The sequence below is a fragment of the Canis aureus genome, chromosome 12, assembly GCF_053574225.1.
Source record: "Canis aureus isolate CA01 chromosome 12, VMU_Caureus_v.1.0, whole genome shotgun sequence".
Classification (NCBI taxonomy): domain Eukaryota; kingdom Metazoa; phylum Chordata; class Mammalia; order Carnivora; family Canidae; genus Canis; species Canis aureus.
This window is the reverse complement of record NC_135622.1, coordinates 35,722,041-35,735,215: the sequence shown is the minus strand read 5'-3', so window position 1 is coordinate 35,735,215 and position 13,175 is coordinate 35,722,041. Positions and strand designations below refer to the sequence as shown.

The following is a 13,175-nucleotide window of genomic DNA, read 5'->3' as shown; positions in this document are numbered from 1 at the left end:
AAGAGAATCAGCCCAGGGGCAGATGTGTGTTCAAAACAATGATTGGGTTAATATGGAGACAAATGCACACCCAAGTATGAATTCCTTTGGGCTGTTCCCAGTATCTTCATTAACTCATATACAAAAATCTTGAAAAGGTCCATGATTACCATGACAACCGTTTTCAGTGACTATGAAAGGCTGTGCTAAATGACCCCAGGGCAAACCTCTTTGAGAGATCTCAAATGGATTGAGTTTCTGATATGCTAAATTCTAACCTTATACTCAAAATCTCCCTGGTGATACAGCACATTTGAATCAATAAATGCATGAGGCCTTTTCTCTAATTAGAAACTCTGGCACAATCATTAAATAAGTGGGGGGGAGGGGTGGAGATACAATGAAGGTAATAGGATATTCCCAAACCATGGCAGTATCTGATTCTTTACCTCAGGAGTATTTCCAACTGACTGTCTATAGCTTGAGGCCAAAGCAGTTTTTCTTTTTTTTCTTTTCAAGGTTGCCAGTCTGCCACTAAGGTCCAGGTGACTGATGGCAAGGAGGCATGCCATTCATTCATTTTATAAGTAATTATTGGGTACCCACCAAGTATCAGGTACCATATATGATACAACAGTGATTATGACTCTGTCTTTGCCCTCGTAGAGATCAAAATCTAGAACGAAAGACAGGTCACCAGGCAGCAAAAGGTACTCCAAGAATGTGGAGGAGAAGCTGTATATCTGGGAGGGCTTCCTGGAGGAAGCAACCTATCTACACTGATATTTGAAGACCAAATAGGTATAGACTGGCAGAAATGAGGAGAAAAGAGTGTTACAAGCAGAGAGAAAAACAGCATGCCCAAAACCTAAAGAGTGGAAAGAGCTAAAAAGCAGTCCAATATGACTGAAATATAGAGTAGAAAGTAAATGTATTGAGAGACTGAGATGGAGGGGTAAGCAGGTGTCAGATCATGGAGAGCTTTGTTACCACCATGTCCAGGAATCGGACTTCCTGATGAGGGTAATGGGAATATCTCAGTACAGTTATTTTGATATAATTCACATAAATCCAAAGGGGATTTTTGGGAGAACATGGGGTGGCTCTTGGGATGGCAGCTGGAACTCCCTGGAACTGTATCCCAGATGAAAAGGCCTCAAGAATCAGTACTTCTGCTTCTCTCTATTGCCTCACTGCTTCCTTCAACTCTGTGTTCCCTCTCTCCCTTCCCTCTATTTTCCCTCCCCCAACTCTGTGAACACTGTGTTTTTCAATACCGAGTCCAAATTCCTGGGAGAGAGAACCAAATTGCATCATCTCAGGCTACAGGGTGGTTCTCAGAGAAGAGGAAGCTGGTTAGGGTTGCGCTAGGAAAATGAGAACATCCTGCCAACAACAACAACAACACAACCCTTTCTGCCAACAAATGAAAAGAAAGGAGAAAGAACGCAATTTGTTAGAAAAAGCATACAGACTTATGTGCATGTGCAGGGTCAGTGAAAGTATCTACCAAGTCTGAACACAAAGGTGTACAGTGAAGTGGAAGACAGAAGAATTACATCTTCTCTCATCTCCCTGAGAGATGAATGCATGCACCTTGTGGTTGTCCCCTGTCCACCTGGACCCCCCCTGAGCCCCTCCTGGCAATAAGTATACACGGATCCATGGATCAGAAGGTTGAAGACTTTGCATCATAAAATCAAAAGGTGGGCCCTTTTTCTGGCCCAAATTTCAAGGAGACACCCTACCCTACAAGGAAAAAGTAGTGAGGCAGTGGCCTCTGTCCCCCTCCTCCAAGGAACACTTCATCATTTTACTCTTACAGCTGACATCTCAAAGTATACCTTACAGGGAGCTACTAAAGAGTTTTAAGCAGAAAGGGGAAATCATAAAAGCAAGGCTTTCAACAAATCACTTTGGCCTCAGTGTGCGAACAGACCGGGCCAGGAACCTTCAGTTCCTGGACCAGCAGCACCAACCCTGCCCAGCCCAGACTGTGGGAATCAGGCACGCGTGGGCCAGGGCCCAGCCATCCGTGTTTTAGCAAGTCCTCCAGTCATTCCAGTGCCTGCTGGAATCTGAGAACCCGTGGAACAAAGAGCTATCCCAGATGAGGGTTGCTTCCAGATCCGAATGCAGAATCACAGGTACTCTTCATTGCCCTCTGAGCTCTCTTCTAGCCAGCCCTCTGCTAGCGCCTGTTCATTCAAGACTAATGGTTCTCACCACCCAGAGGACTGAAGGTAAAATAGCAAGAAGAAAGTAATCCGAGAGTTGGTCAGTGGACACGGCCCCCTACTATGCGTGCAGCGCTGCTCTTGACTCTTGAGGATCTAGTACCCAAGACCCAGTGCCATGAGTTGGCAGAGCCAGATTGGAAATGCATGTCTGTGTGAGGTGCCACCCCAGATGCTTTCCCTGTGCCTCCTCCCAAGCTACCAGGACCAAGGAATGAAATACCTGTTGCCTGGAGCCAGAGGAGGGTGTGGGATGAACACAGGCTGACTGAATAGGAAATAAAGTAGAAGAGATGTGAAGGTAACAGGAAAAGGAGGAACTAGCATGGATATCTTCCTTTGGTCTGGCTGGAAGCCAGACGCTATATGAGTGCATCTCTTCGGCATACAGGTAGGGTTACTCTGCTTTAGGTAATTGTCACATTCTCTCCTCCATACTTCTTTTCATTTCTATTTCTTCTCATCTCCTTTCCTTTTTTTCCATCTCTTTGGTCTACCCATGGCCCTCCAGAGGCCCTCATGGACATCACTTAGCTCCACTGGGGGCCCTTTGGACCAATAAGGTAGTACATGTAGAAAATAATCTGGCATGGGGGTTTTACAAAAGGGAAAGCAAAGAAAAGAAGAAAGAAAGGAAAGAAAGGAAAGAAAGAAAGAAAGAAAGAAAGAAAGAAAGAAAGAAAGAAAGAGAAAGAAAAGAAAGAAGAAAGAGAAAGAAAGAAAAAAAAAGAAAGAAAGAAAGAAAGAAGAAAGAAAGAAAGAAAGAAAGAAAGAAAGAAAGAAAGAAAGAAAAAAAGACAATTTCTCACAAACCTACTCTTCCCACTTACACAAGATCATTCATTTCAAGCTAATATTTTGCTTTCACTTACACAGTTGTATTGGGCACAATGTTATTCCATCATAGTTGGCTTATCACATTGCCTCATTTTCCACATCAAATCAAGTCTGACTCCAAACTGCCAACTCCTAGGGGCTGAGAAATTAAAATTCCATCACTACAGGGGCTTCCTCCTTCCCTGTACCAGCCCCTGGAAGGCCTGTGCAATCTACAACACTCAGAGAGGTCCTCTGCACTGCTTAGCATCCAAGCCCATGATACCTGTAGAAGTTGGGCCCTCCATTGTTTCCTGAATGGTGGCAGCTTGGGAAAGATGGGGAAGTCCCACACCTAAGGCTTCAACCTGAGAGGGCACCACACCAGGTATTGCTCCAAGATGATGCTCCTCCAAGGCAGCTGTCAGGGAACAGGGACATTTTCCCTACTGGGACCTACTAGCCCACTCCCACCTTCCCAGTGTTGGAAGATCATTTTCTCTATATTGCTCTTTGGGTGGACCAAGCCCAGGGCCCTCAAACAAGGGGAATTTGGAGAGACTAATTATTAATGCCTGAGGGAGAGTTTTCTTTGGGTAACTCTGCCTCCTCTCTTGCAATCTCGACTTTGGGAGGTGGGAAAAGACAATTGCCAATTTCTTCTAAGAAGAAATGCCTTCTTAGAATAGTATGAGGGGGAAAAATACAATGAAAATAAACATAAGTTAATGTCTCAGTAAATTAACCTGCTGTGTGATCCATGGTAAAGGTCACCATACTATATGAAATGAGAGTTTTACCAAGTTTATTTTTAGAGGTGATTTTTCAAGGTTTTCATTGCTCTGTTATGTTTCGGAGCCATGGAGCTGACCTTACTTAGAGGAACCTCAGTGGTAGATTTAGCCAGCACAAACCTACTCAAGCAGTTTCTAAGAAATGACCAAAATGTGGCTGCATTTTTTTTTCTTGATTGTGGAAGGCTACAAATAATGATTGAAGGGTTTAGGTGTGTTCATAACACTCTTATCCTAAAGCAATCACGATACCTTATGAATTTTAAGGTTTAACTTCATTTATGTGTAGATTACACATTAAAAAGGGTCTACTCTTCAACCCATGAATATTTCAGCCCACAGTGTAAGAAACACATCATAGGTTTCCCCTTAAACTATGTCCACCAACTCTAAAACAATCCCTGCCTGTCAGTGTCTGTAGAGAAAGAAAAGCTTTCAAGTTATCAAATTTCAATAGCTTTTCTACATGTAAGAAAGCCTGAGAAGAGCCTCAGAAGCAATGGCTTCAGAATTAAGTGGGTTTAGCTGAGTTGCCATCACACAGGCGAGAGCCATGGTGATCAACTCCTTGGAACATGTTACCAGCTTTCCATCCTGCAGTTTCTCTGACTTTATGGAGCACTTGATCTTATATCAGATAAAATAAAATTATGCAAAGGTGAGACTTTCTGGACCCAATTCCCATCCCCAAAACACACACTAAACTGGTTTAGATGGCTCCTGTGTACACTGCACTTCCTCTGCTCTGTACTTGTCACATATCTTATAGAGCTTTTTCAGTCTATCTTGACAGACCAAAAGCAACATGAAGACATGATTAGTGTTCCCTGAGGGTTTGCTGAATGGATGGACAAATGAACAGCAAAAACCCACTATAAAAAAAGCAAAATGTGGTAAATCATTACATAAGAATAACAAGGGATATATAAATAGGATTCCTACTGATCTCATAAAGGAGCCTTTGAGGTAGGACATGAATGATAAGTAGAATTTTACAGGCAGAAGTAGGTGGGAGGGCTTTCCAGGTAGACTAAGCAGAAACATCCTGGGGAAAAAGTGGAAGATGAGGTCAGGAAACAGTGAGTGATGCAGTTGGTTTAAGTGTGGGAGGTCATGGGAGATGCAGCAGGGAGGTAGAGTAGGACTAGGCAAGGCCAGTCAGAGAAGCTTTGTTCTTGGCCATTCATTACTGCGGGGACCCTCAGAGTCTTCTGAGCCATCTACATGAGAAGCCAACAGTCAGCAAAATAAGCAATAGTAAGATATTCTCCACAGGCAGTGAAGCTACATTCTGAAATATTTCCACTACGTCTGAATCTGTTGAAATAGGCTTAGCTTGCGGTGAAATGTACAACATTTAATTCACAGAGTTCTCTCCAATAAGTTAACCTTAATACCTTGTAAGGCATGGAAAGATCTTTGCAATCAGCCTTGAAAGGTTGATGATTCCCAGCGGTACTGCCTTGGGCATGAAGAGGTAATTGTTCTGGGACTTGGTTATTTAGTGCATCGGACACTGATGAAGAGATACACAGCTCTAGGTGGTTTTCAGATTTGGGTATAACATGCACACAGCTTCTTGAGTAGGTTCACATGTTGTTAGCTGTAGCAACTTGTAAGGAATCCCTGGTGTGTGCTTGCTTCCTCAGATACCAGTGCCTTCTCCACACAAATTGGGGTGTGTGTGTGCCCTTTCTCAGACCATGAAAAAAGGAGGAGGATTAACTTTCTAGCCCTCCTTCTGATGTGGGAGTGAGAAGAGAAGTGCACTCTCTGTTTTGCAGATTTTTAGTTGAATAAACTCTATCATGGCAATTCTCAAGAATAACAGGAAAACAATGGGATAAATGCACAGATGCATACACACATGTGCGTGCACACAAATACATAACCTATACACAAGAAATATTCACCTGGTGATGGTTATCAGTGATCTTTGCATTCAGAAAAGCCCTGTAGGATCAGAGTATAGGGGACACCTGGGTGGTTCAGTCAGTTAAGCAGTGAAGCCTCTGCCTTCTGCTCAGGTCATGATCCCAGGGTCCTGGGATCGAGCCCAGCTCTGCACTGCCTGCTAAGCAAGGAGTCTGCTTCTCCCTCTCCCTCTGCCTGCCACTCCCCCCAGCTTGTGTTCTCTCATTCTCTCTGTCAAATAAATAAAATCTTTAAAAAAAAGATTAGAGTATGGAACAGCAATTTAACTCTTTCTCTTCAGTTGGAAGAAGCACCCAGGTAGAGGTGACAAAGTTTTGGCTTTAAAGCCAGAGGGCCTGAGTTCAGGTGCTCCCTCTGCCACTTACTTGGTATCTGAGCTTGAACAACTTACTTTTCTGAAATACAGCAACAATATACCTTTCAAGGTTTTGAAAGGGGCAAGTGAAAAAAATGCGTACTAGAGTCCTTTGTAAACTAAAAATAGGTTATTTTTAGAGATACAAACTTTTGCAGTTACCCAAAAGCTCTGTTGCCCAGATAGATTAACCTCTGTTATCCGATCATGCCTTCATCATTGTCTTTCCATGGCATATGGATAAAGGTATTTTCTCAAACCTGATTAGAAGGACCAACCTTCACAGATTTTTTGAAGTGCTTAAAGCTTGAGCTTGGAGTTACCTGTTGTGGGATATGCTTCTTACTGGGCCTGTCCTTATAAACAATTTCCATCATATGTCTTATTTTTCCCTCAACTGTTGCTTGATGTGTCTCAGGTAGATTCCCCACTGAGCATAGAGATTGATGTGGGGCTTGATCTCAGGAACCTGAGATCATGACTTGAACCAAAACCAATAGTCAGATACTTAACTGATTGAGTCACCCAGGTACCCCTCAGCAGACATTCTTGATCAGCAGTAAACAAAACAGACAAAAATTCCTACCTTTGGAAAGTATATATTCTAGTACATGAATGAAGATACAACTGAAACTGGGACCTTGAAAAGTAGTAGCATTTAAACAGATAAAAAGAAAAGGGTTCCAGGTAGAAATGATATGAGGCAAGTTTGCAAGATAATATGCATTTGAAAAGTACCAGGAACAATATTGGCAATCCCAGAAGTTCCATGGAGGAGACTATAGAAAAGTCTTAAGAATTTTAGAGTTTTTCCACAAACAGCAAAAAAGGTACTGATGGTTTTTACCCAAAGATTCAAGTGGTTGAGGACTGTTTTTAAAAAATGGGAAAGAATGCTTTGCAAAAGAATTCAGTGTAAAGGAAAGATTACCATGATCTGATCACTGGGTGTCAGGATCAGGGATAATGAAACATTCATCTTCAAATTTTATTTAATGGTCATTTCTATTTCATTAAATTAACATTTTTGTATAATTCTCCCAAAAGAGGATTTTGCTCTAGTTAGATATCATAGTCTAACAAAATCAAATTTCATATCAAAGCTACTTATGTGTAAGTGCTTTTATGTTATAACAATTCCTCCTCATAAACAACCAGGAGGCAAGCTTACAATGGCTTTCTCTTAACTGATTAGGAAATCTGTTTTCCAAAAGCAATGTAGCTTGCCTGGAATCAGCAAAAAGATGAATGGAAAACAGCAAGTAGTAGAGTATTCCCTTTGATTTGGCCTGCAATGTCATAGGCTTGTTGTATGTGACATCCCCCTGTCTGATTACCCATCACCCGATCCATTATTAGATCAGGCAGGGGACCCAACCCAGGGCAGAAGCATGTGCAGTCCTGCCTCTAAGATTTCAGTGTTACATGAAATAGTGGCTCAGACAGTACCTGTTTTGCCCAGGAACCTCCGAGATCCATACTGCAAACACAGGACCTCAGTAAGCAGCCTCTGTAGGTCATCCTTTAGTTCTAAACATCCAAGTTGCAAGTGGTTTTCTTTTGCCTGTGGCTGGTGCCAAGGACCCCTGCAAAGAAATCCTTGGCAGATTGCTGGATGCTCTAATGTTGAGTTTGGTCACGAAAGTGATAGTAACCATGAGAAGACAAGGCATCCTCTGAGGGAGAAGAAGAGCACATGGCCAAGGAACAGGTCTCTGTGCAAAGATTCCACCCAAGCAGTTCTACGCAACCCCAGGATCTCTGTGACTTTAGCCAGGGCTCCCTCACTATCACGGTAACTATTCACTCAGGAAGGAATGGAAGAGGCTCTTGCTCTTGCCTTACTTTCTGCAGAGGTTCCTGGTGGGAAACCTTTTGACGACTTCTAAGTGCTCCTCAACAGTGGTCAACAGTGGGAAGGTAGTGCCCTCCCATCCCCAAACTCTGGGCGTTGGCCAAATGTTGGCCAATGTCCTGCTCCCTTCAGACCTGAGGACAATACCTCTTGAGCTGCCTTAATTTTGACTTGTCCCCTGAAGGAAGTCTTATGTCTGCACATCTGAGGTAACACCCAGAGAAGGATAAAGGGAGATATGAAAATGAATCCAAACAACAAAAGAGAAAGAGAAAGAAAACCTAAGCTGTAAGATCGAGTAGTTCAAAAGTGCTCCAAGGAAATGCAAAGAGAAATCACTTAGTTTGGGCCTTAAGCGGATGGAGGAAAGATTCTCAGAGGTTACAAGAAAACAGACTACTTGACAAACAACCGGGAGAATTCTGGAGAGAACTGAACCGTGGTTTCCATACTCAAAGAAGAGTGGCCAAAAAGACGCAAATGGCCACTTCTTCCCAAGGCTGGATTCAGACATTACACTTTCCAGTGATTTTGGCAATTACTGTTAATTAGCTCACTCTCTCCAGCTTAATTTTCTGTGCAAATGTAACAAACATTTGACCTTTAGCCACACTTTGCCATTGCACCCTGTTTTTCCAAAGCACATGAGCCTATGTGCTTGATTCCATTTTTCCCTGCTACAGGTTGAGTTAATTCACTGATTTTACTAATCCAACTGGGTGCAGTTAAAACAGATCTTATTTTATGTACTTCCTTTGTAAAAACTGAGACAAAACAAACAAACAAACCCCCTTAGGAGAAAGGGGAACTTGATTAGCAGGAAGCAAAATATTCCCCTGTGATGTTTTTCCCCTTTGTCTTTTTAAACCAACTCATTCACAGAAAACCCTTTGCATGTACTGTGAACACCCTGAATCTTTCAATAGCTTTGATCCTTAGGTCACACACATGCAATTAAGCTTCTAGATAGGCCCCCATATATTCCACTCTGGGAGATTGGGGTTGGCCTGCCAGGAGAGCCAAAACCTCCAGGAGCCAATGTCACATCCAAATTACATCCCGGTTAATGGAGCTGGTCACCTCCTAGGTCAAATACCTAAGAACCAAGAAGACATGCTCCATTTTGTGTCCGTGTGAAGGAGCAGATGCACTTGGGAGCAGAGAAGTGGTGTGCAGAAGGGAGGAGAGCTGAACACATCCGATTACACCCAGGGATCAATTAACTCATTTAAGGAGAGACTATCCTGGCATCCCCAGCCCCCAAATTGCCTTAAAAAAAAAAAGTGTGTGTGTGTGTGTGTGTGTGTGTGTGTGTATTCTAAGGCTCAAAATAGTAAATGCAACCTTGAGTATCAGGATTTAAAAGAATGAAAGATAAAAGGAAAACAGCTTTGGAGAGGAGGCAACCTGCGGTGGGCAGGAGAAAACCGCAGGCTGTTCCGAGCGCAGCTCTCTGCTTCTTAACCTAGACCACAAATTGTCTGAGTCTGTGATCAGCCTGCCCACCCCCACCCCCACCCCCACCCCCCACCCCCAGGGGAAGGGCTTCCACCCCTGCCCAGCCCTGCCCAGCCCTGCCCAGCCCTGCCCAGCCCTGCCCAGCCAAGGTCAGCTGGGAGGAGTGTTTAGGAAAAAGAGCAGGAATTCTAACTTCACTTCTCTCTGCCCTGAGTGAAAACCCAGCTCTGCTCTGTTCAGGTACATAAGGGTTAAAAGGAAAAAAAAAAAAAAAAAAAGTGTGTGTGTCTTGGATGCAGCTGGAAGCCATTAACAACTCTGAGACCATCTCCTAACCCAGTCAGAGGGTGGGTGGGCTGGCAGAGAGCCTGGATCCCTGCGTGTAATCACGGACGCTTAGCCCTGGGCGGGGCTTGATTCCTACCTCCCTCCCACCCAACGCAGAAGTCCCCTCTCCAACTGCTCAGTCCCTGCTTGCGCACTTCCCGCTCACGCACTGCTTCATGAGGCAGCCTGTTCCTTTGGGGACAACTTCAGTCACTAGAAAGTTCTTTGCAAAATTTGCCTCTGTAAGAAAGTCTCCCCTTTAGTTCTAGCTTGGTTCTAGCTGGTGTCATTGGCACATAGCAGTCCTACTTGTGAAGGCAGTGACCACTTGACTCCTCCAAATACCTCCTTGTGGCCACACAACCTGGTGGGCTGGCCAACCCTCACATCTGATGGGTTCTGGACTCCTCCTGAGCCTGCTCAGTCTCTGAACTAGGCTCCCATTTCAGAGTCCCTTGTGAAGAACAGGGCCTGAACGGAATATATTCCCAGCTACGGGGGCACCAGTACAGCATCATCTAGGAGTTTTGAGGGCAAGTTTTTCAGGAACGATGCAGCTATGCCCCCTTTTGGGTCCTGCCACTAGAGAATCCATGCTACCTCATTCCTAGGCAGGTTTTCAGCTCTAGAAGACTTGCCTGATGGATGGTTCCAGACTGGCAATGGCTGTAACAAAGCCAGAAAGGAGAGACAAAAGAATGAACTTCCCCTGGATGCTCCTTGGGAGAGTTCCTAGCTTTCCACCGAGTGTTGAAGCAAATGAGTAAAGATCACTCTCATCTTAACCCAGGATCTAGGACCTGTTATCTAGGACCATGATCAAAGATCTCTTTCACTATCTGTCTCCCCTGCCCAGAAACCTTCCATTTGTGCCCCACCTCCTGAATGGAACACAAGCACTGAAGCCTCCCTTGCCTGGCCTAGCCCTGCTAATCCTCGTTCTCCTACCCAGCTCTAGCATAGGGCCTCCGCACCAGCAGGCCAACCTCGTCCTGGCCACCTGGCCCTGGGCCCATGGCCCCTCATTTACTCTTCCTGAAATACTTTCCCTTTGTCCTGTAAGCCTGTCTAAGAGGTCTCTTCCTGGACTAGCCCCAGAGCATCTGAAAAACCAGTGTTCTCCAGCCATGGGCTTGCTTAAGGTGACATTTCTGACCCCTTGAGGCAGTCTTTTCCCAGACCTCTCCTCTTCAGTTGTCTGGAGAAGCACAAGATTCCAACTCTGTTTTTGTTCTCAGCAGGTTAAATGCAATGGATGGTGACTGTTGTTCTTTTAGTCTGAGGAATGTCCTAATTATATCTTTGCTTTCATTATATGGAAAGGACTCAGGGTCAGCCCAGGCTCTGGCTTTTGGAGATTAAGTAAATGAGCAGTTATGACCTAACAGAGTCACCCCTATATAAAGCTGATACCACTAGGTGTAATTTTGACCTCATTTTGCTTTCCCAGATGTGCCTCAGATCAACTGTGATGTCAAAGCTGGAAAGATAATCAATCCTGAGTTCGTTGTAAAATGTCCAGCAGGATGCCAAGACCCCAAATACCATGTTTATGGCACAGACATCTATGCGTCCTACTCCAGTGTGTGTGGTGCTGCGATTCACAGGTGGGTAACTCCAAGCAGTCAGGCTGTGGGCAGAGAGTTCCCAGTGCAGGGTTGCCTGATTTAGCAAGCAAAACGGTACAAATGTAACTGAGTATCCTGTACCACCTATGGCTTATGGCAACCGTATCCCAAAGGATTACGCAGAAGCCATGCGTGGTCCTGGATCTCCTTTCACAGCGCTCTGTGGAAAGCAACGACTTCCCTTTACACCAAGGAGAATTCTACTCTCTCATGTTCATGACAAGGAAACCAAAGTTCTCAGTGACATAAAGCACATTTTTTCTACCTGTGTGTGCTGAGTAAGGAAATAATAGGGATGTGACTAAGGATGGCCTGGAAGTCAGGAGAAGAAATGTCACAGCTGCGGTGAATGGCCGGGAGACAAGTAGAACAGGAAACATGAGGAGGAGGGTGACAGGTGGTACTGCTTAGTCAGCTGTTGGTTTAGGATCCAGGGAGGAGGACAGGAAGCGGGACATGCTTCAAACTAAGTCGCTGCCTAAATGAGGAGAGCCAGAAGTGACCTTCACAGGATTCAAAGGCCTCTTCTGCTCAGGCTGGGAGTCCAAACATAGGGGAGGGCCTGTTTACTTTAAATCTTTGACAAGGCTCATGTGTCTGTGTCGTGCACCTCATTTATATCACCTTATGTAATCTTCGAGGTTCCCTGTGCAGTAGCTGCTACTTGTAGCCACATCCTAAAGAGGGAGAGGCTGACTAGCTTTTCTAACACTGCACTAGTAAAAAAAACAAAAAACAAACAAAAAAAACTCAAGTGAGGTCTGGAACTTCAGTCCAGCACCCACACTCCTAACCACCACTTTGAGACGTGACTGCCAAATCAATGCTCAGCCACTGGATACTGGGAAAAGTTACTTCAGTCTTGGACTTCAGTATCTTTTTCCTTCTATTGTGTACCAGCCAGGTGATGGATCTACTATAGCCCTGCCAGAGAGAGGGGGAAAGACAGAAAATTTACTCCTTCTGGAGGTCTCGTCAATAGCTTCTCAGAAATTTGGGGGGGCAGCAAGAATGAAGTCTACATGTAAAATAAGATTTAAGAATTACTAGCAGCAAAAAACAAAAAACAACAACAAAAAAAGAATTACTAGCAGCGTCTGTGGGTCATCCTCATCTTACCACTGCCGCAGGGGGATGATGAGCTGACTGATTCTTGAGTGAGAGAAGAACTCTGAAGGCTCTATTACAGAGAAGTAGGGAACCGTTCAAGAGAAACTATACCAAAAACTGTTTCTTTTTTTTTTTTTAAGGTTTTATTTATTGATTCATGAGACACAGAGAGAGAGAGAGAGAGAGAGAGAGGCAGAGACACAGGCAGAGGGAGAAGGAGGCTCCCTGAGTCCCTCCCAATGCAGGACTCAATCCCAGGACCCCGGGATCACGACCTGAGCCAAAGGATCAACCACTGAGCCACCCAGGTGCCCCTCAAACACTGTTTCTTAACTCCAGACTATGGAAAAAATATCTTGCTTTCAGTCTGAAAGAAATTTCAGGCAAAAAAGGAGAGGTACACAAGTCTACACACACACGCACACATGCATGTGCGTGAGTACACATGAGCATGCTTACACAAATGCATGCTCACACGCATCCTTATACACACATGGGCTCGCCCAAACAGCTCCCGCACCAGGAACACTCTCTAATCCATGTCTATGCAGACACTGATGTCTGCTGGCAGGCCTAGGCCTGTCTTAAGGCTGCCTCTGTTTTTCCAGCAGGGATCCAGAATGGTTGGCACTTGCTTCCTCTGGCCCTTGCCGGCTCTGTCTCACCTCTCAATGTCTCCCA

General features: G+C 44.5%; 1 protein-coding gene across 4 annotated transcripts in view; it reads left to right on the top strand.

Annotated features, from left to right (window-relative positions):
• Positions 1–13,175, top strand: part of VIT (vitrin) — a 104,242-nt gene that overhangs the window by 31,754 nt on the left and 59,313 nt on the right. For all 4 annotated transcript variants that reach the window (XM_077843622.1, XM_077843624.1, XM_077843621.1 and 1 more), the window contains exon 4: positions 11,207–11,363. In XM_077843622.1, the coding sequence (XP_077699748.1) occupies positions 11,207–11,363 (157 nt within the window). The remainder of the gene's footprint in view (positions 1–11,206; positions 11,364–13,175) is intronic.